The 21,846-nt window shown below is 54.4% G+C and overlaps 1 protein-coding gene across 1 annotated transcript; it reads right to left on the bottom strand.

The window, feature by feature from the left end:
* Positions 1–896: 896 nt before the first annotated feature.
* Positions 897–21,672, bottom strand: VSX2 (visual system homeobox 2). Its single transcript, XM_055538650.1, has 5 exons — positions 21,200–21,672; positions 19,806–19,890; positions 15,874–15,997; positions 3,613–3,793; positions 897–2,885 (listed from the first exon to the last, which is right to left on the bottom strand). The coding sequence occupies exons 1-5, from the start codon at positions 21,567–21,569 to the stop codon at positions 2,560–2,562; spliced, it is 1,086 nt and encodes a 361-aa protein (XP_055394625.1). The 5' UTR covers positions 21,570–21,672; the 3' UTR covers positions 897–2,559.
* Positions 21,673–21,846: the final 174 nt, after the last annotated feature.

Raw genomic sequence — 21,846 nt, 5'->3', positions numbered from 1 at the left:
TCCAGGGTTGGGGGGTTGTACCTGGGCCCAGTCTGGGGTGCAGGGACCACCCAGCCCCTGTCATTCTGGTTTGATGATGGGCTGCCAGGAAAACCTCTTCCGAGGGGGGAGTTGCACATCTGAGCCAATCTGAAACAATCTTATAAGATTTCTTGAGCCAAAAGCTCAGCTGTAAGCCAAGCCTGCTCCCTCTGGTCTTTCATCCTGTAATTCCACCCAACACATCATCCGGACAGCGGGGGCGCAGGTGTCTGCAAGCCATCGCAGGCGCTCTCCCCCTGCCGTTTCCCTTGTTTACTCTGCTTCTCCTCTCCAGGGATTTAGCCTACGTTTATCTGACTTTCAGTTGCAGATGCCTCTGCCTCTTCCATTCATTGTTGTTTTAGTGTTTGAGTTGTGGGTGAGATATTCGAGTGCATATGTGTACACAAAAGGAAGGGTCTCAGTGCTCTTGGGGGCCAAGGTGGGCAGTGGGCCTCACCTGAGATGTGAAGGAACTAGGGCTGTTTGTAAGTAAGGATCAGAGGGAAAGGTCAATGTAATCTGTTGTGTGGGGAACAGGGAAGAGTCAGTCATAGGTAATAACTTAGGGGCTCACTGGCTGGGATATTCCAGTTATGCCTGCAATGGAGGAGGGTCCCATATTGCAGTGACAAATGGTGATGTCGGCTTACTGGAGAAAGGCAGGCCACCGTGCCTCTAAAGTAGTAGTCATTTTAAAATAGGAATCTAGTCATTTTGACCTAAACTTGACTTCACCAATTTATTGGGTAGGCCAAAATGTTTGGTCAGGGTTTGAACGAACATTCTGGCCAACCCAATACTTTTTATACCACTCATACACACAAACAGACACTGTGCTCATCCACAGAGGACTCCTGAATCCCTCCCCTGCTGTTTTTACATCAATTTTATTCTTACTTGTATCTTTACAGAAAATGGCACAGAAATCACAGGTTTGAATACCTAGAAGTTATTACAGTTCCATATTTCAAACACTTCAATATCAAGTTTCTTTCTTCTGACTCTATGTACATTATTTACACACCAGGGGCTACCATCTAACTCTTCAAACCAAAAGGAGACAAAGACAAGAAGAACTGGGGGAAAGGTCCATGAATGGAATGAATAAGAAATCAACTTCCGATATGAAGTTAAAATCCCAACTCACTGTCTCAGGCCTTTCTCTTGCAAGGGATTCCCTGCAAAGGTGGGTGGGATGATAGAGAAAAATCCATGGGAGTGAGGGGGACATGCGTCTGGCCTGGGGGTGGAAGGGACCGTTGCAAAGATGCCATCAGTATGGATGAGTCCTCCCATCAGCAGACAGGAAGAAACCCCGTCCCCTCTTCCAACACCATCACTGCCTGACTAGAGAACACGCCCCACGGCTCACAGCTGGCCTGAAGGAGTGCGTGCCTATAGTTTGGGTCTAACACTGGCTCCTCCCCTACTCTCCTTTCAGCTTTTCTCAAGCCTTTCTTGTGATCAACTCATGATGCCTATTTATAGCCCCAGGCCCACTCCAGGAATGACCTGGATAAGTTGAGTCAAGATGTGTGGTTTCCTGTGTGTTCATTTTACAGCTGGATTGGGTGGCTCCAAGGCAGGGCACAAGCAAGCCAGTAATTTGCAAGAAGCTCTAGGGGAAGGATGCCTTGCACAGCAAGTCAGGGTCACAAGCAGGGTATCAGAGGTCAGGATGTTCCAGAACACATACCCAAGGGTCCCGGCTGGAGGATTTGGCTTCCCAAAGGGGCAGTAGCTACAGCACCTGTGAGAGGTGCCCCCTGGCTGCAGGGCCCGCCATGGCCTCACTGCAGGTATTGTACACCCCCCCCCACCCCCCCGCCGTAACCCTGGCATCTTTGCGGGGAGGAACAGTGGGACAGGCTGGGTGTGGAGGGCGGGTTCCTGACGCTGACTCTGAAGGGCATGACATGAAGCCTGGCCGAGGGGCCCAAGGCCGAGGCTTTCCAAGTATAATCTGGAATCTGGGCCCCAGTGGTGGAGGCAGGCAGAGGTTGTGACCGGGGGCTGGCAGGACAGGACACCCACACTGCGGAAGGGGGAGCAGAGTTCTGCTGGGGGGCTGAGGCGCTCCGGACACCAGAGTGGAGAGCAGGTTCTCCGTCCCTGGGGCCGCGGTGGCAGTATTTGCAGCTGAGAGCTTTGGGTCTGGGCAGAACAGAATCCACCGGTGGCTACAGAGCTGGGAAGGAGGGCGCTTTGGAGCAAGAGACCAGAGGTGGATTCAGACAGTGAGAGTAGTCGAAGAACTGAGTGGAAGCAGCCTGAGGGGGTGGTCTGGGGCAGCAGGAAGGCTTCTGAGGCAGGGCTGTGAGGATGAGGAAGGTGCTGGACAGGTCAGAACTAGGTAGGGATGTCTCAGCGTGGCCCAAAGCCCCAGCCACAACCGAGTTGTGCCTGGAGTCACCTGGGGGGTGGTGCACGGAGGGCCTGCGGGGCCCGGGCCTCGCCTGGGAGAACACCTCGCACACCACAGGCCCCCGAGGAGAGCAGAGTCCTGGGGCTCCAGCGTCTGCGCGCACCCTTGGCCTAAGCCACGTCCTCGAGCCGCGCTGGACTCAGCCTCTCCGCCGGCCTATCTTCGTCCGCGGCCTCCTCTCGCTCCGGCTCCTCGGCGCCGCGGACCAGGCCGTCGGGGCTGGACACAGTCCCCAGCACCTTGGTGCTGTGCTCCTGCGCTCTGGCTCGGAGCGCGGCGATGCTGTTTTCCCTCAGTTCCTCCTGGGACATGGCAGCGGGGGGCTCGGTACCCCGCTCCTCCGGCTCCGTCTTGTCGAGCTTGGGCAGCGCCTGGCGCTCCGCCTCGGGCTTCCTCCCTGACTCGGCTGCCGCCTCCAGCGACTTTTTGTGCATCCCTAAAAAGAATTGTTGGTATTCGGGTTTAGAAAAGCGCCTGGGAAAGCCATCTTGAACTGAAAAAACGGCAAAGATAGAGAGAGGCCAGAATTAAGGACGAGCAGAAAGCCTTACTACACACACCGCTGTCACGTGCGTCCCAGGGGTGGGGGCGGAGGCTGCGGCGGACCACCAGGCCCGGCAGAGGGCTCCTCCGCGCCACGTCCCTGGGCTCCTGGCACCCCTACCCCGGGATCCTGTCTGTCCCTTGACCAGCATAGCACTTGCTTCCCCCGCCCTCCCTCTGGGATTCCAGATCTCCGAACCCCAGACAAACTGGCAGGTGGGGAGATTTAGGGGGAAGAAGTCCTTTGGGCAAAGCCAGAATGGTGGCCAAAGGGACCTCGGGGCCCCCAAGAGGGGCTATTTCGTTCGCCACAACCCCAGCTCTGGCAAGGGAATAGGATACATCCCCTGGGGCAATAGCCACCCCCTCCTCACAGAGCGACAGTACCCACAGAACGAGAGTCCTAGACACCGAGGGGCAGACACCCAGCCCTGGGTGCAGCCTGCCCTCGGAGCCCCCCTCCTCCCCCAAGGGAGACTGGGAGGCCAGCTTCCTGGGGCCTCTCTCCCGCCAGGCTGTTGTGGCCACCAGGCATTCCTGCCTCAGGGCTCTGTCCCCTCCTCGGGAGCCCGCTCCCCTCGCCCCAGGGGCAGGACCCCAGGGAGGGTGTGGGCTCTTACCCAGCAGCCACGGGGCGCAGGAGTCCATGATGCCGTCCTTGGCGGACTTGAGGATGGACTCCGGCAGGGGAATGGAGTGGCGCACCATGGCCCCGTAGAGTCCATACTCGGCCATGACGCTGCTTCGGCCCCAGCACTTTTCCCGCTTCCTCCACTTGGCTCTGCGGTTCTGGAACCAGACCTGATAGTGCAGAGGAACAGGTCAGGGGCGTCCTCTATGAGGCAGAGGCCAGCCCCCGCCCCCCCACACACCCGTGTCTGCCTGCCTGGAGCTAAGGGCCACACCTCTTTGATTGCCAGTGGCCCCATTCCCTGGTGACTTTGGTTTCTCCAAGTAAGGGCATCCTTACTTAAGCTCACCCACCCCTCGGTACCCCTGGGGTTCCTCTTGGTTCAGGGTGTCCAGAGTGAGATACAAGTTCTGCAAGAATATGATGGGCAAAAAAAAAATTTTTTTTTCAATCAAAGCAGTTTAGGGTGATGCAATAAGATGCCTCCCGGACTGGGTCTTGCAGCTGGGCAGTTCCCATGTGGTCCTCAGTTTGCCGCTGAGAAACCTGAGCCTCATAGCTCTCATATAAGGGTTCACACCTCCAGCATCCCTGTCTGACTTGCAGAGGGACAGAGTCCTTTTCAGGGGATGAACTAGCAGTGCCCGTGGTTCAGGCTCTTCCTCCACACCAGAACTCCAGAGGCCAGGGCAGTCCCAGGCAGGCGAGGTGAGTGTGGACTCAGGCAGCAGAAGGCATTTCATCCAGGTGTCAGGAAGCCTGAACCTACCCAGAGCCCTGGGCAGGGGACCCTCCCAGGAGGCCTGAGTCAGCCTCCCTTCTCTGCCCTGTCCTGATCAATCCCTGTTGGGCCTCCGCTCACCCACTTTCCACAGGTTTGGACTTTAACCCTGAGTGATAGTTGGAGGAGCTGGGCAGCCATCCCTCAGTCAGGGAGGGAAGATAAAATTCTTTGTGAAGAGTAGAGCACGTAAAGGTGGGGACCTAGAAGACCGCGGTGGGAGATAACCGCTAGGGGGCGCTTCTCTGGCCCCGAAGTTGACTGCTGCAGGGTGGGAATGAGCACGGGGTTCGCTGGATCTATCAGCGACACCCAGCCGGGTTTTTGGAGGCGATCCCAAGGTCCCGGCCATGCTTGGAGGAGGGGGGAATGTCTTGGTCCCCCCAGGCAGCTTTCCTGAGGTTTCCGGCAGCTGACAGGAGTCAGGGCCAGGCCAGCTGCACTGTCCCTCAAGCTGGTGAACAGCCCGTGGGAGACGGGTGGACGCAGGAAGGACCTGGGGTCCCGGTGTCCCCCTTGTGTTCCTCTCACAGCCGCTCCACAGGCTCTGACTCCTGGGGTGGTGGTAATGGTGGTGAGACGCCCAAGCACCCCAGAAGTAGAGGGTGCGGGGGGGGGGGGAGGGCAGAGGCGGGTTCGGAAAAATCTATTAGTTTCCTGGGCGATTTCCATTCCCTCGCCTGGACCAGGTCCCCGCCCCTCCCTCTGGGCCCCCGCCCCCCGCCCCCCGGGCGGCGGAGGTTTCAGCTTTTGATGAAAAATTGCTCCAGCTCTATTCAGGAGGCGGCAAAAGAAGAGTCACCCCCAGGGGCAGCCCTGGGCTGATTGAAAAATAAGTTAATTTCTGTTTGAATCGATGGGCCTCAGGCACTGAAATATCACGGGAAATTAAAGCGGCTGCTCTCCCGGGATCCGCGGCATTGACCCGCACTAATTAATGCTGGGGAGGCAGCGCGAACCGCGCCGCGAGCTGCTCCCCCTCCCCGGGGGACCCCAAACACTCCTCATTTAACTAATTAGACGGGGAAAATTGGGTGTTAATTTGTTTAGGATTTTTCTCCCCCTCTCCTTCCTCCCGGCAGCTCCCTTCCCGGCCCCCTCTCCACGCGCGGGGGCGCGGGAAATGAATGCGGGGCTCGCCGGCAGATGGCTGCCCCGGTCACTCTGCAATCTTCTCCGACTTGATTGCTTGATTAGGTCGTTAGCACATTAAAAAAAAAAAAAATTGCTTGCCGTCTGGCGCTGGCGTGATGAGTGGGACGCGCGGCAGCGCCTGGGTAATTTATCTTTTTATACGGCGAAGAATTTGATTTCAATCTGCAGATATATGGGGCGCCTTTGACACCTGTTTAACATCGCGCCGCTGACAACTTAACCCTTTGCTGCCTCGGCCGCGGGGAGGCCTGGGCGCGGGGGTGGGGGCTGGGGGGAGGCGTGGAATCCGTGCGCCCCTGTGGTTCCCGCCTCCGCCGCCGCCGCCAGGTGGCGGAGTGAGCGCCCCGGCAGCTCCCGGAGGCCCGGGGTCTGCGGCAGAGCGTGGCTGGCCGCATCCAGCAAAGGGGAGCGCCAAGGGGGGCGCCCCGGCCGCATAGCCGCGCCCCCGCGAGGCCGGTGCTCAAAGGGCTCCGCGGTCACCGGCGCTTTGCGGAAAGACCGCATGATCAGTGCCCACCTTTACAATGACCCTGATTGTGTGAACCCTGTTTGGGCATTTCCTCATTTGTAAATAACTAGGAACTTCTAAAAATGGGAGAGATGCGGCCTCAGACTGCCCCCCACCCCGACCCCTCCAACCCCACACTGAGCCGCGCCCGCGCCTGTTAGAAAACGACCACCCCTCAGTCCCCCGGGTGGCGTCACCCCCGGTGAGCTGCACGTTTGCCACCAGTGGGTTTGGCACCTCCTGGAAAGCTGTGGAACCAATGCAAGGCCGCCACCCCGGTCTGGATTCAGACCACACTGAGTGAACCCGGTCAAGGAATGGGTCTATGTCACCGGAAGGCTACTAGATGGCTGCGCTCTGGACGCTAAGGAGCACAGAGCGGTGCGCAACGGAGTTCGGAAGAACTCGGCCCTCCGCCTGGCCTGGCTCTGCGTTGCGTGTACATCTGTCCCCAGCGGCCCTGCCTGTCCAGCAGGCCCTCTGCAGTACCCCAGGCCTGCGGTTTGTCTGAGACCTCTGTCCTCTGTTCTGTTCCCTCTTCCCCCTTAGCGCTTGGTGGTCCTCTACAAGTACTCACGTGTCTTAAGCTACATTTTCACACAGCGGGAGCATCTAAAAGGGATAAGCCACAGAAAGGTGTACGTGGCTTCTGGTTTCATCAACCTGACAGAGAAGACGGTAAAGCGCGAACCCCTTAGTGATGGAATTCCAATGTGGAATTCCGAGTCTGACCACAGAAGGTTGAGAAGGCTATCTTGATGAATCTTAAGTAAGCCCTCTGCCTCCTGGGCAGGAGATGACCTTCCTGCTTGAATACAGTGCATTACAGAACAACAAGGCCGCTGGAACCCACGAGGGGCGGGCCAGACTCCAGAATGTTTTGGATTTTAGAAAACATATGCGGTGCATATACTACATGTTATATAACATTCTGTAGCAGCAGCACCTCCCCATAGTCAAATCCATCAGTTCTGACTTCTGCAGCAAAACATCCACATATGCATGAGGGACAAATAAAGAGCATGAAGTCCCATCTGGTTTTTGCCAAGAATGAGTTTTGATGACAAACTGATGGAACAAGTGTGTTTCAGCACAATTTAGAATCAGGTATCCTGAAGAAGGGATTGTGGAGAAAGCAAAGGCAGAGATGCTCATTAACCACCACCACCGCCGCCCACCCCCCCCCCCCCCCCCCCGCCCCCGCCTGGAAAGATGCATTGCCCTGGCTTCCCCAGGATCGCATGAGCTTGAGAGCGGGGGCAGGGCTCTCAGATGGAAACAGCATCTTTACTGGAACACCAAAGAAGGTGGTGCCGACTTGGGATTCAGATCATTTCTGAGACCTGTAAACAGAACCATTTTCCCCAGTCTCCTGATTTGGACAAATGAATAACTGGTCTGCGGATCAGATTTTGTCCACAGACAGTCCCAGAGGGGTTGGTGCCAGCTGGTCAATCCAGGAGTTACTCGGACCCTTGGTTATGGGTTCCTGAAACGCCTGGCTCTCTTTGAATACCAGATGCTGCTCCAATTTATGGAAGAAACCTGGACAGCCAAAACAATTTCTCTTTAGGACAGTTGGCAGAGAAGCTGTGGCATTGGTGCCTTGGAGGGAAGTGGACAAGGAATTAGAATTAACCCTAACCACTCTTCATATTCCTAACCACTCTTCCTTTCCGGGAAGCAACCAGTATGTGTGCAGAACCTAAACATTTGCCTGACGCATTGAAAGTAGTCCTGAACTGGAATTCCCAACTGTGACAAAAATTGCTAAGTCATCTTGGACAAGTTACTTGCCTTCTCTCAGTTTCAGTCTCTTCAAGCATAAAATAAGAATATCTATTTTTCTGAGTTGTTTTGGGGATTAATGAAATAAGTGAGGGGTGCCTAAAATCAGTGTTTGTCCCACAGAAGGTGCTCAATAGATGCTTAGTTCAGTTGTTCAGTCATGTCCAACTCTTTGTGACCCCATGGACTGCAGCACGCCGGGCCTCCCTGTCCATCACCAACTCCTGGAGCTTGCTTAGAGTCATGTCCATCGAGTTGATGATGCCATCCAACCATCTCATTCTCATCTCATCTCATCTCACCCTAGCATCAACAGATGCTAGTTATTATTACTTCTGGTTTCCCTGACAGCTCAGTTGGTAAAGAATCTGCCTGCAATGCAGGAGACCCCAGTTCGATTCCTGGGTTGGGAAGATCCACTGGAGAAGGGATAGGCTACTCACTCCAGTATTCTTGGGCTTCTCTTATGGCTAGGCTGATAAAGAATTCACCTGCAATGCGGGAGACCTGGGTTTGATCGCTGGGTTGGGAAGATCCCCTGGAGAAGGGAAAGGCTACCCACTCCAGTATTCTGGCCTGGAGAATTCCATGGACTGTATAGTCCATGAGGTTGAAAAGAGTCAGACACGACTGAGCGACTTTCACTTTCATTTTTATTTCAGTGGAGGCACAGAAAGTCAGTGGGCGTCTGTGCAGGGAGCAGGTTCATTAGTGGCATTGCTTGCTCCTTTCGCCTCTTCCAAGACATGCCCTGCAGCAAGGCTGGACTGACAAATAATAATAACAACAACCACCCCAGGAGGTGTGGTGGGGGAACAGAATTAACTTCCAGGCTGTAAGATTTTAATACAGATAGTCTCTAGTTTCCCCTCTAGGGGGTTCCCTGGTGGCTCAGACAGTGAAGAATCTGCCTGCAATGCAGGAGACACAGGTTCGATCCCTGTGTTAGGAAGGTCCCCTGGAGAAGGCAACAGCAACCCACTCTGCTATTCTTGCCTGGAGAATTCCATGGACAGAGGGAGACTGGTGGGCTACAGTCCATGGGGTCTCAAAGAGTCAGACACGACTGAGTGACTAACACTAGACTAGACTTCCCCTCTAGGGGCCAAACAGATGCCCCCTGCAACACTCCCTGCATTTCTAATGTACCCCAGACCCTCCAGGCTCAAATGTAAGAGACCACGCATGCAGACGGCTGTGAGAGGGAGCTAAAAGACCTGGACTGGAGAATTCTGTTCTGCCTCCAACTGCCTTTGTGAACTTGGGCATGTTCTTAACCTTTCTGAGCTTCTGATTCTTTGTGTGCCCTATGATACCACTTCCTTGCAGGTTTGTTGTACAAATTCAATAGAATAGTGCATGGGAAACGCCCAGCATGTTGTAAGAACTGGAAAACATTGGCCTGGTGCTGGATGAATTCTACGGACAAATGACCAGATGCTCGGTGACACTCTTCACATAAAGCCGGGTCCTCCCATCTCCCACCTTTGAGATTCCTTCATTTAGGCCCTGTTTCCTGCTTGGTCCCTTAGCTCTGGCAAACTCACAGTACTCCTTCAATTCCTCTGTTACTTTCCAGACTGCACACTTTCTAGAAGCCACTACTCCATGCCCAAGGAAGTCAGGTCGGAACTCTTCAGGAGGACTGGCGTGCAGACCCTGGCAAGGATCAGAGCCCTGCCTTCCTCTTCCAGGCCTCCGAGTGCCTGAGAAGGGGCTCACAAGGGACATCAAGGGTCACCAACTTGGGAGTCCCAGGCAAGGGAGAGTGGGGAAGGTCTTCCAACTCAAGGAAGAGCCTTGGTTTCCTGGTGCACTTCATCTCACAGGTGGTGCCCTGGTAGCATTCAGAGAGCCCAGCTAGGAGGCCTCTGGCTGTTGACAGCTGGTGCCTCCACACCCGGCGAAGAGGGGCCCAAGAGCTTGTGCCTTCATGGATGGACCGGATCCATAAAAGGGCTTCTTGCCAGAGAGATGCTCTTCTGGTCCAGGGCACCCTTCAAGCCGGCCACACTGTCAGCTCTCTGTCCCCTTTGTGGGTAACCAGGGCATCTCTTGTCCTTGCAAGCTCCCAGCCTTCTAGCCCCACACGATGACTTGCCCAGGCCTCCTTCCCTCTGAGGTCCCTCCATGGTCACCCCCTAAAGGAGACACCATGCATAATAGATATTCTGCACATTCTGGCCCCTTGGCTACCCCTGGGCCCTGCCCTCCCGTCTTGCCCCAGGCTATCAGACCCTGCTTCTTCGGCCCCGTGGCAGTTTTCAACACATTCACCTACCTTCCTCCTCTCCTCTGACTGGAAGCTGATTAATCTGCGCTAGTTGCTGGCGTGATTTAACGACCTCGCACTCCACACACACTCAGCACTTCTGACAACATATTTCAGCACACCCTTTCCAGTCCCAGCTTCAGGCTCAGAGAAGCTTGGCCTTGCTGTAGCCTCTGATGTCCACTAGAGGGCAGCTCTGCCTATGTTTCCTGGCAGGCCCAGGGAGCATCCTTCTGGACAGGTCATTCCACTGTGTCACCCAATACTCCACTTTCTTCCACTCATATTAACTCGCTTAAAGCAGAGACACTTTTCCTGAGCCTCTGACCCAGCATTTTTACACTGGTTACATACAGTCACCTGGAGAGCTTTAAAAACACACAGGGCTTCCCTGGTGGTCCGGTGGTTAAGAATCCAACTGCCAATGCAGGAGACACGGGTTCAATCCCTGGCCCCGGAAGATCTCACATGCTGCGGAGCAACTAAGCCTGTGCACCACAGCTACTGACCCATGTGCTGCAAGAACTGAAACCCTTGAGCCCTAGAGCCTGTATTCCACAACAAGAGAAGCCCCCTGCAATGGGAAACCTGCTCATGGCAACTAAAGACTAATCCCTGGGGTGGAGGAGGGGGTGAAATGGGGTGGGAGGTGGGAGAGAAGTTCAAGAGGGAGGGGATATATGTATACCTATGGCTGATTCATGTTGATGTATGGCAGAAACCAACACAATAATTGTAAAGCATTTACCCTCCAATTAAAAATAAATACATTTTTTAAAAGGAAAAAATAATACAATAGTCTAGAAATCTTGAAGTTATATTTTCAATTTTAGTTTCTCAAAATAAAGGCATTTGAGAACTTTGAGAAAGAAAAAAAAAGAGTAGCCACCGCTTGTCACAACTAGAGAAAGCCCTTGTACAGCAATGAAGATCCAGTGTACCCCAAAATTAAAAAAAAAAGAAATGCCATAGCTACACACCAAACCAATTAAATCAGTGTTGCTAAGTGTGGGAGGCTGGCACAAGTAATTTTATTTTACTTTAAATATTTATGTATTTATTTGGCTGCACCAGGTTCTTAGTGGCAGCATGCGGGATCTAGCTCTCTGATCAGGAATCACACCTGGGCCTCCTGCTTTGGGAGAACAGAGTCTTAGCCACTGGACCATCAGGGAAGTCTCTGGCATGAGTAATTTTTTAAAAGCTGCCCTGGGACTTCCTGGGTGGTCCAATGGTTAAGAATCTGCCTTCCAGTGCAAGGGATGATTGGGGAACTAAGATCCCACATGCCTCAGGGTAAGCCTTAGAAGAGCCTGCATGCTCAGTCACTTCAGTCGTGTCTGACTCCTTGCAACCCCATGGAGCCCACCAGGCTTCTCTGTCCATGGGCTTCTCCAGGCATGAATACTGGAGTGGGTTGTCATGCCCTCCTCCCAGGGATCTTCCCCACCCAGGAACTGAACCCAAGTCTCCTGCATCCCCTGCATTGCTGGCAGATTCTTTAATGCTGAGCCACCAGGGAAGTCCTGAAGGGCCTGCATGCCTCAACAAAAACCCAGTGCAGCCAAAAGCTTTTTTAAAAAAGTAAAAAATAAAAAGCTGCCCTGTGTTTCTAATCCATTTCCCAGGCTGAGACACACTGCAGTCTTTTCCCATTCATGTGGTTATCTATTAACTTCTGGGATGGAACCCTCTAAAACTTTGTTCTCCACCCTTGGGCAGGGACCACGTTAAAAGAGACAGAATGGAACAGTGCTAGTCAGAGAATCCAAACCTCATCCTTCCAAACATACCAGGTTGCTAAGAGTGGAGGTGAGATGGCTCTGTTCACTTGCACATCTGTAATGTAGGCATTCTAAATAAGTATAACTTCTGTCAGAAAAAAATACAGTAAACACATAAGTGAATATATCAAAATACCGAGAATGAATGACCCACAGAGGAAATAAACTCAGTCTGGAAACCATTTCCTCTTCCCCAGGGCTGACATCTGGTGGGGGCTTCCAGAATGCCACATCCTAGCATTTCTCAGAGACACAGAGAGGATTTTGCATCTGGCTCTGATATGAAGTCCATCCTAAAGGAAATCAGTCCTGAATATTCATTGGAAGTACTGATGCTAAGCTGAAACTCCAATACTTTGGCCACCTGATACGAAGAACTGACTCCTTGGAAAACACCCTGATGCTGGGAAAGATTGAAGGCAGGAGGAGAACGGGGCGACAGAGGATGAGGTGGTTGGATGGCATCACTGACTCAATGGACATGAGTTTGAGCAAGCTCCAGGAGTTGGTGATGGACAGGGAAGCCTGGCGTGCTGCGGTCCATGGGGTTGCAAAGAGTCGGACACGACTGAGTGACTGAACTGAACTGAAGTGATATGAAGACTAGAAATCTCTTCTTCCCCTAACAGTGCAACTTATCCCTTCACCCCAACTTAGAAAGATGTAGAGGGGGGAAGTGCTTGCCCTCAAAGCATAAAGGTTGAGGAAATCAGCCACTATTAAGGGGTCTGACCCCTCATTACTGCAATTGGCATTAATTATTCCAGTTTCTGTAGATAAGTGCTCCCTTGACCTTCATTTGCTCTCTTGAGATAGTACTTGAGTGGTACTGGGTTTGAATCCCAGTCCACCACTTACTTCACCTCTCAGCCCCTCAGTTACCTCATCCAGAAAGTGGGGATAAGAATAGCATCTAACTCATCTAGTTGTTGTGAAGAAGCAATGAAAAAAGGCATGGAAAGCGACTAAGCACAGCACATGTCTGACTTTTCACATCTACACTGGGTTCTCATTAGACAGTAGGTCTCAGACACATCCAGGGGCTTCCTTGGGTAGGTCCAGCTGTCCACCTGGGGCCGAACATTCCACCAATGGCAGCCCAAAGTCAGAATGAGAGAGGTGACCCTGAGCAGATGGCTCGCTGGGAGGGATTCCCCCTCTTCCTTTTACAGATGAGAGATGGGAAGTGACTTGGCTTCTGCCATACCTGGTCGGTGTCAGAGCCAGAACTAAGATCTGGATCCTTGATTGAATATCCAATCCCTTAACCTTTCCATTCCACCTGAGGATGTCTAACTTCAGACTTGGAGACTCTAATAACTTCCCGCCTTCCTTCTTTTCATGGCAAAAGGAGAAGAAGGTGGCAGAGGATGAGATGGTTAGATAGCACCACCGACCCAACGGACATGAATTTGAGCAAACTCCAAGAGATAGTAGAGGGCAGAGGAGCCTGGCATGCTACAGTCTGTGGGGTCACAAAGGATTCAGACATGACTAAACAACAACAGAGTGCATCCATTGGTGGGGTGGTCTGCCCCAGGTGGACAGCCGGGCCCTACGCTGGGCCCGCTGCTAAACACCACACACACTACTTCATCACAGCTGCAACCGCCACTGTCATGCCCATTTTACACATTAGCAATGGAGGCTCAGGCTGGTGAAGTGTGACCTGTCCACAGTCATTCAACTGGTACCTGGTGAGGCCAGGATGGTCCAACTCTGAAGTGAGTGTCCCTAACCACTGCACCACCTTGCCGCTCCTGTGCACACGCCCTGTACTTAGAACACCAGCCACATGGGAATTGCTCTGCGGGTTGGAGCTTTGATAGATAGTTGTCACTAATAGATGTGAAGTCCTTTCCCAGGCCACTTGGTAAAACATTTGGTTGGGCATGCGTGCAAAGTTGTTTCAATCGTGTCTGACTCTTTGCGACTCTATGGACTCAGAGGACCAGGCTCCTCTGCTCATGGGATTCTCCAGGCAAGAATACTGGAGTGGATTGCCATGCCCTTCTCCAGGGGATCTTTCCCGACCCAGGAATCAAACCCATATTGTGTCTCTTAGTCTCCTGCATTGGGAGGCAGTTTCTTTTACCACTAATGCCACCTGGGAAGCAAGCTTCAAAATATTTGGGGATTGGACCATTTGATAACTCACACCTTCTGGGGGCAGCATGTAGCTGAAGAACTAGGCAGTGCTGGAAGAGTTACAGAGACCCTTGCCTTGGCTCACCGATAGCCACAGATTCCACAGTCAATCCTTGCAGTCCAGGGAATCAATGTACTCCACACCCTTGGCTCCTCCATGCTGGTGCTGGTGATTTCAGACACCAACCTGTAGACAACCCCTCAGACAATTTTAAGAAGTCTAGAGTCTGCAGGCTGAGCGTTTATAGCAATGCAGTTACAGCTGAGGGCAAGCTCTCTGTACAGCCTTTGGACTCTCCCACCCACCACTACCACCACCACGGCCAGATTTTAGGACAACCACTGCAAGAGACGAGCTGTTCCATTCTACTGGTCAATAGTGCAAACGTGCAACCAACCAAAGGGGAAGTCTGGCAACCTCACCAACCCTGGCTGCTTGTAAGGACCAGCTCTACCCTAATAAAGACCAGGTAGGGGTTACCACCACACATGAATTGGATTGGGTCTTGGCTTACACACACACACACAGGATTCAAAATCAACATCCAGCCTTCCCCACTGGAACTTAGTTGGGTGGGGATGATGGATGCAGGCCACCATGGATAATGTACCAAACAGATAATCTGCTTATGAATAATTGAGCTTATTGTTAGTGTCACCATCTAAAGCCATTGGCTGAAATTCCCAATAGGCTTCCAGGGGAGAGGAAGGCTCTTCTGGAAAAGCAGCTCTCGCTTCATTCCATTCTCTGGTTCTCCAGCAAGCGAGTGCAAAGAACCTACACACCTTATTTGGTTCCTTTGCTGGACTTGTCCCCTCCCCGCTCCTCCCCCTGCCCCCCAAGACACATCACACCTGGAGACAAAAAGAAGGAGGAAATTTGGAGCAGAAGGATTTCAGGAAGTCCGGACCCTCCCTGCCTTTCCCAGCCTTGGCAGGTCAACTACTCTGGGCCACTCAGGTGTCCCAACAGAAGCAGCTCTGGTTCAAGGTTTTGAATTAGCTATGGCAACCTCAAATCTTCTGGAAATGTTTTTCCACCCCAGCCCTCCTTCCTCCTCATGGAGGTTCTGTCTGGAGAATCATCAGACTTCATTTCCTCCTGGAGAAATGATTAAGTAACCCATTCCTGTCCACCAAGGGGAGTCCTGGACTTGGGAGGATCCTGCTGCTGCTGCTTAAAGGAGGCCTGGTGCCCAGCACAGCTGAGGACAGCCCCAACCAGTCAGGGCTGGCTCTCCACAAAACTCTCCAGTAAGGAGGTGAGGGGAACGACTTAATGAGCACCTCCTGGGCTGGTCTAGGAGACGTCCAGGAGCAGGAGCCCTGGGCAGGACCAGCTGCTGGGTTGTGAGAAGTAAGGAGCCTCAGGTGGATGGAGGCAGTGGGAAGTAGGTAGGAAGGGAGAGGGCAAGGTCTTCCTCATGGGGGAGGCAGCTCCCCTCCACCCCCAGGCACCCAGGCCTTGAAGCAAACGTTTACCTCCTGGGAGACACCTGGCGCACCAGAGACCCTGCTCAGAACCCTAGACCCACCCAGGTGCCCCTCCCGGCCTGCCATACTCCTCAGGAAGCCCACAGTCTGCAGCCACAGGCCGCGTCTTGTCTGCCAAGTCTCCAGTCCTTCCAGCAGCACCCATCTCACGTGGTGGGTATTCAGCTAATATCTGCTTAAATGAACTGTTGCACGAGGAGGTGATTATAGACAAGCCCACACTGGAGCAGGAGGGTGAAAGAGGGGTATGTGGGAGCCTGGGATAGTTGACGTCCCTGAGGTTGAAGAAAGTGTGAGAGAGGGACTCAGGGCTGTTTTACCTGTATCCTGTCTTCGGGCAGCTCCGTTTTCATGGCCAGCATCTCCCGGGCATAGACGTCAGGGTAGTGGGCTTCATTGAATGCCTTCTCCAGCTCCTCTAGCTGGTAGGAGGTAAAGATTGTCCTGAGGGGAGCAAACCCAGAGAGTTAAACCCAGCAAACCCCGAAAATGGAAAGAGTTTGTCCCAGAGAGGACAGAATAGCCCTCCCCTGGGGCTCCTAAACAGCCCCCAAACCCAGCCTGGGCCAGTGCAATTGAATACAACCCCTCTCTCCCGCCCCCATCCCCACACACCCTCTGGACTCTTCTTCATTCCAGTCTGAGGGCCCACACTCCCTTCTAGTGCTTAGGGCATTATTTCAGCCCTCTGGGACATTTCATACTGGGAAACTTCCTGAAAGTGCTTTGGGGTAAGGGCGTTAAGATTCAAGTTTTAGGAAACTGCAGAAAGCCCCTATTCCTCCTCCCAGGCCCACAGCGAAGGGCTCACCAGGTAAATAAGTGCCGCAGCCTCAGGCAGGACCTGCCGCCCCGGGCTCCCCTCACAGACCGGAGAGTTGGTCTTTTAAATTGTATTCAAGAGTTCAAAGTCTCACCGGAAGGTCAAATGCAGCAGCCCCCCCAGGGTTTCTACAGTGGAGAACTAACCGCACCTCCCAGCCCCTCACCCCACCCTGCTCACCGGCTCCGGAAAGCTGCCCTCAGAGTCTTGGGCAGAGAAGGGGGAAGGGGGGTGCTCTGTCCTTTCTAGTGCTCCGAAGGCAAGGGCCACCTTCCCACCATCCCACCACACCCAGGTTCACCCACTCACCCAGCAGGAGCCCCATTTAGGGGCAGTTCACTCTGGTCATACCAAGAGTGCCTACCTACACAGCCCCCAACCCCCGCAGAGCTATTTACATGGACCTATTTTGAGTTATTAACATAAACTGCTTTAAGAGTCTAGTAAAAGCTACATCCTCTTCGCTAGCAAATGGATATGCTCCAACACACAGTTTTCCACCTCCGATATTTAGGGGGTTCGTAATCCCCCTTTCTCAAATAAATACACTACACACCCCCTTACCAACATAAATTCTTCTCTTTTCAAACCTGAATTTCACCAAGTTCTAGGCGACCTTTATCCTGCACCTTCCTCAACAATCTGGGGTGTAATACTGTCCAGATTTTACAGACTCAGCTTCTACAATGGTTGAAGTAGAGCCTCTGGGATTTGAACCCTGGAACCAGTATGAGGGGGGGCGCGGTAAAATCCCTCGCTGCAGCCCCTGATGTCACCCAGCCTGAGGGAAAAGCATGGATGGAAACCCCAGGTATTCCTCCTGCCGGTGTCGGCTTTGGCATCCTGGAGGATGATACAGGGGATGTGTGAGAGAGAAAGATTCTGCTCTTTATGGAAAATGACTGGTTTGATTCTAAATCGTTGCTCCTATTCTCTTGGGGGGAATGGAATGCTTATGTATACAGAAAGTTAATTCTTCAGAATTTTGAAGATCTGCTGCTTTCTATTTCTCGCTTGCCACTTACTGAAAAGGCCCCTGAACAGACAGTCAAAATAAACAATCAAAACGTGTACGGCTTCTTCAAAACTAGGAAAAATAAAACCCACAGCTATTGTGGCCTGGCCAAAGCCAAAGAAGAGAGATGATGGCAGATCATTCAGTGGTTCAAGTGCCAGACTCTGCTTGGGAGAGCTCTTATTAAAAAAAAAAAAAGAACAAAACAAAAACAAGAAAGAAAGAAAGGAATTAAGAAACGAAACGAAATGAAATGATGCCTCAGATCCCCAGACTTGCCTGGAAAATCCCATGAACAGAAGAATCTGGCGGACTCAGTCCATGGGGGTCGCAAAGAGTCAGACACGACTGAAGTAATCCACCAGACCCTTCAGTTTCCCATCGGAACTGAGCCTCACAGGTAAAGAGAAGAAGAAAATCGGAGAGACTCCATCCCCACTCCCCTCTCTAACTCCTTCAAGCCCCCTATGTTTCTGGGAGGTTAAGGGATCTTCATCTCTTATCACCAGAGTCCAAGGTTTCTTACCTGAACTCCCCAAACGAGAGATGCTCAGATTTTTTTTTTTTTTACTAATTAAAAATGGCACCAGCCATTCTCCTGTCTCCAATAATCTGTTCCCCTCACACATTAGAAATAGCCTGAAACTTAGTGCAGTTGACCAGTTGTCCCGTCTCCTAGGGGACCCTTCTGAAGCACCCAAAGTTTTTTCCAGGGGAGAGGGTATCAAGTGAGGACAGAGGGTCGAGAACCTTAAGCATGGACTTTGGACTGTGTGTCAGGCAGCTCCAAGTGCCACACAAGGAGATGCCCCTGTGCAGAAACACTGTCCTTGCTCTCCTTGCTCGGGGAATCCCTCCCCCACCCCAATTCGGGCAGCAGCACAGAAGCCGGTCAGCCAGACTCCCACCTGCCCTCCGGCAGCCCAAAGGCAGACAGGATTACCGATGCGCCACCCCCCCACAACCTGCTAGCCTGGGACCAGCCTGAGTTGGGTGCATAGGAGGTGTTTTAATGAATATTTGTTGAACCGATGACTATAAAAAAAATGACCCAGGATCAGGACTAAAAAAAACGTTTCCGTTCACAATAAAACACAACAAAACAAAAACAAACAGCTGCTGAAGGGAACAAACTGAGGTCACCAAGAAACCAAGCCAAAGTTCACCCACATTCAAGTGGAAACCTGTAGGGGTCTGAGAAGTCAGGAAGAGCTGATTTAAAATGTGGGGTCATTTCCGGGGGTGAAGGAAGAGAGAAACGCAGACAAGCACCCAGAGACAGTGTGCAAAGAGGATGAGACAAACTGGGGAGAAGAGGATGAGGTGGGTGGGGAGAAGGAGAGCACCCAGGGGGAAAAGTCCACAGGATGAGGTGGGCGGGGAGGAGAGCGCCCCAGAGGGAAATGCCCACAGGTCGGGAGGGAACCCTGGAGGGGGAGCCCACCCACACAGGGACAGCAGGGAATCGGGAAAACAGAGCCAGGGCGAGCGCAGGGCAGCGCCTGCAAGCAGCACCCGCAGAAAGTCTGGTCGATTTTTGTTTCTCACGAGCCTTTATTTCTTGAAACCCTCCAGATAAATTTACACTAGGAATTGGTAGCAGAGGTGCTGGCCACGGAAGAGAACGCGGGTCTCAGGCAAGGGCATTACTTTGCAGGACTGAATTTTAACTTTGTGCAAGTGATGTCTGTTTTTTAAAATATTTAAAGGGAAACAAAGCCAAATAACCTCTCTCTTTTTCGTCTGTCTGCTGCAATGCAGCCCACTCAACTCCAGCCAGGGCTGGGGGGGGGCATCCGGTCCACACACCTCTTCCCTCCCCATTTTACAGACAAGGAAACTGAGGCTTACGGATCACAGAGGAGCAGAACCCGAAAGCAAATTTGCCATCCATGCGGATATCACGCTCAAGATTTGGCCAGCGATGGGAGCAGAAAGACAGGGGGTTGGCGGCGCTGACAGCGACAGCGGAGAGGAACGGGGAGCCGGGCAGGGGGCAGAGGAACCCGCTGGGGCGGGAGGCGAGAGCCGACCTGTCCGCCCAGAGATGTGCGCGACTCTTCTAATGTGCAGAGGCGGAGATGACATATGGGTGTCTCCAGCCCCTCTCTGGGTAGGGTTTGGCCCTATTTGAGGCCTTTCCTTTCTCCCGGAGAAGGGGAGAAAGCCTGAAACGTGCTGCTTCCTCGGCGGCCTCTCCTAATCCTCACCCGGCATGGCCGGACGCCAGGGCCCTGGGAGGATGTCCCCAAACCACGCCTGGTCTCCCGGTCCGACCTCCTCGTCCCGGCACAGCCGCGGACCTCAGATCTACAGCCGGCAAGATTCGGGTCCAAGGGACCCGATCCTTCGAACTAGGGACCGCAGGGGATGGGTGAGCACGAAGGTGACAGAAGGCGCTGCAGGGGCCTTACCTGTGTCGCCGCTTCTTCCGTTTCTTGGTCTGGTTCAAAGCCGATTTGGACATTTTTCGGTCGCTGGAGGAAACATCTTCAGAATCTGAAAAGCAGGCGGAGGCACAGGCGGCAGAATGGAGGAGGGGCGCGCACGGCAACCCCCGGGCGCGTCGGGCTCCCGAAGCCCCGCGAGGGGCCCACTCCCGGCGGCCTCGGGGAGCCGCCCGGCCTGCTCCGTCTCCCCGGGAAGCCCTCGGCGAGGGCGACCCCATCCCTAAGCCGAGGCTGTTTCTACCCAGGCCGGCGCCGGAATCCGGAGGTGGTGGACGGATTTCGTTGTAAGAGAAGCAAAGGCCCCGACACGCCTGGGACGCGGACGGCGGGGGAGCGAGACAGCCTCCTGGGTCGCAGGGTCCCCCTCCGGCGGTGCTCGGCGCCCTCCCCTGCGCTCAGCCCCGGCGCCGGGGCGCGGAAGGTGGCCCCCCATCCCCTCGGAGCAGAGCCCAGGGCGCAGAGAGCTGGACTCCGGGAAGAGAGAGGGGCTCCTCGGGCACAGCCCCCTTTCCACTGCCCGCACCGTGCGGCCCCGCTCGGGACTGGAGAGACTGCGGCGCGCCACTTTTCGTTGCCCCTCCAGATATTAATAAAAATAAATAAATAAAACGAGAGCGGAAAATCGGGGGAATCGAAGAGCGCGAATCAGAGGCGGAGGGCCGAGCCGACGGAGAGGTGCGGCCGGGAAAGCGGCCCGGAGGTTCGGTGGCCCCCCAGCCCGCGAGGGTCGGGATCCCCGATACGGTGACGCTCAGGTGGGATCGCGGATGCCGACCGCTTGGGCTGCCGCGGTGGCCAGGTGGTCCTGAAGCTCGCGAGGGGAAAAATCAAACCCAGCTGACCAGTGCGGGGTGGGTGAGTAGGGGGTTGGAACGGAGAGAAGGAAGAAGGGCAAGACAACTTTGGACATCAGGGCTGGGGCCCTAAGCTGGCATCGGCTTCCCAGGTGCTCACGCCCGAAACGGAATCGGGCTGTAGGAGCGTGGTTCCTTTGGGAGGCCGCGGCCCAAGTGGAGCAGAGAAGGGGGACCCCTGGCCTGCCCCACGGGCTCTGACACCCTAAGCCCCTTTTCCAGTGGGGCCCCAACCGGGCGCTGCCGCAGAACCGGGTTCAACGCGCAGACAGGACAGCTTGGCTGCCGGAAACGCTGGGGCCCAAAGCCGGCCACCGTGGGGAGCATTTTCCCGTTCCCCCGGCCCAGGGCGCGCCGGCCCCAGGCCTGCGCTGCGACCCTTCGGCCTGGCACCAACTTCTGCACCCGGAGGAGCAGGCCTGGCGATGCAAGCCAGAGCCGACGGCGTGGGGTTCCCGGTTCTCACCCCAGTCGGGCAAGCCACACAGCCTCACCCTCACCTACCCGAGCTGGCCGTCTGGCTGGTGTCCAGCGGCCCCGACGCTCTGCCCAGCGGCTGTAAGTGGACGCTCTGCGGGTCGGACAGCACTTCCAGGAAGGTGGGCTGTGCGTAGAAGCCGGGGAGCCCCCCGGGCCCCAGTAGCCCCATGCCGCCCACTCCTGCGGGACTGAGCACGGAGCGCGCAGCCAGCAAGTGCCCGGGGGCCAGACCGTCGAGGGTAGCACGCGGGTGGGAGCTGGGGGGCTCCTTGTTCAAGCCCAGGATCTCCTGAATGCCAAACCCGGTGCACCTGGCCGGGGCGCTCCCCGAGGTACTCTTGGCCACTGTCTCGGCTTTGGGCTTGTTCAGCGCTTCCCCCGCTTTCCCGGTCATCTCTCGGCTCTTTGGAGGGGCCGAGGCCGAAAGTCTTGTGCTCCCCCCACCCCCCCGGCTGGCTCCCCGCTTCACGAAGTTGGTCCCAGGTGCCCCCTGCGATGTCTAATGCTCTGGAGCCCCAAGGAGATTCCCCTTTTATCCAACCAGGCGGCAGCCCAAGTGGGGTCAGAGCTGAGCAGCCAATCACCGGGGCCAAGAGCGATTAGGAATTCCAAAAAGCTGGCAGCTCCCTCCGCAGGCAGCGCTGAGGGGCCAGGGCGCTGGGGGCCGGGGT

The sequence above is a fragment of the Bubalus kerabau genome, chromosome 10 (genome assembly GCF_029407905.1).
Source record: "Bubalus kerabau isolate K-KA32 ecotype Philippines breed swamp buffalo chromosome 10, PCC_UOA_SB_1v2, whole genome shotgun sequence".
NCBI lineage: Eukaryota > Metazoa > Chordata > Mammalia > Artiodactyla > Bovidae > Bubalus > Bubalus kerabau.
This window is presented reverse-complemented; position numbering and strand designations above follow the sequence as displayed.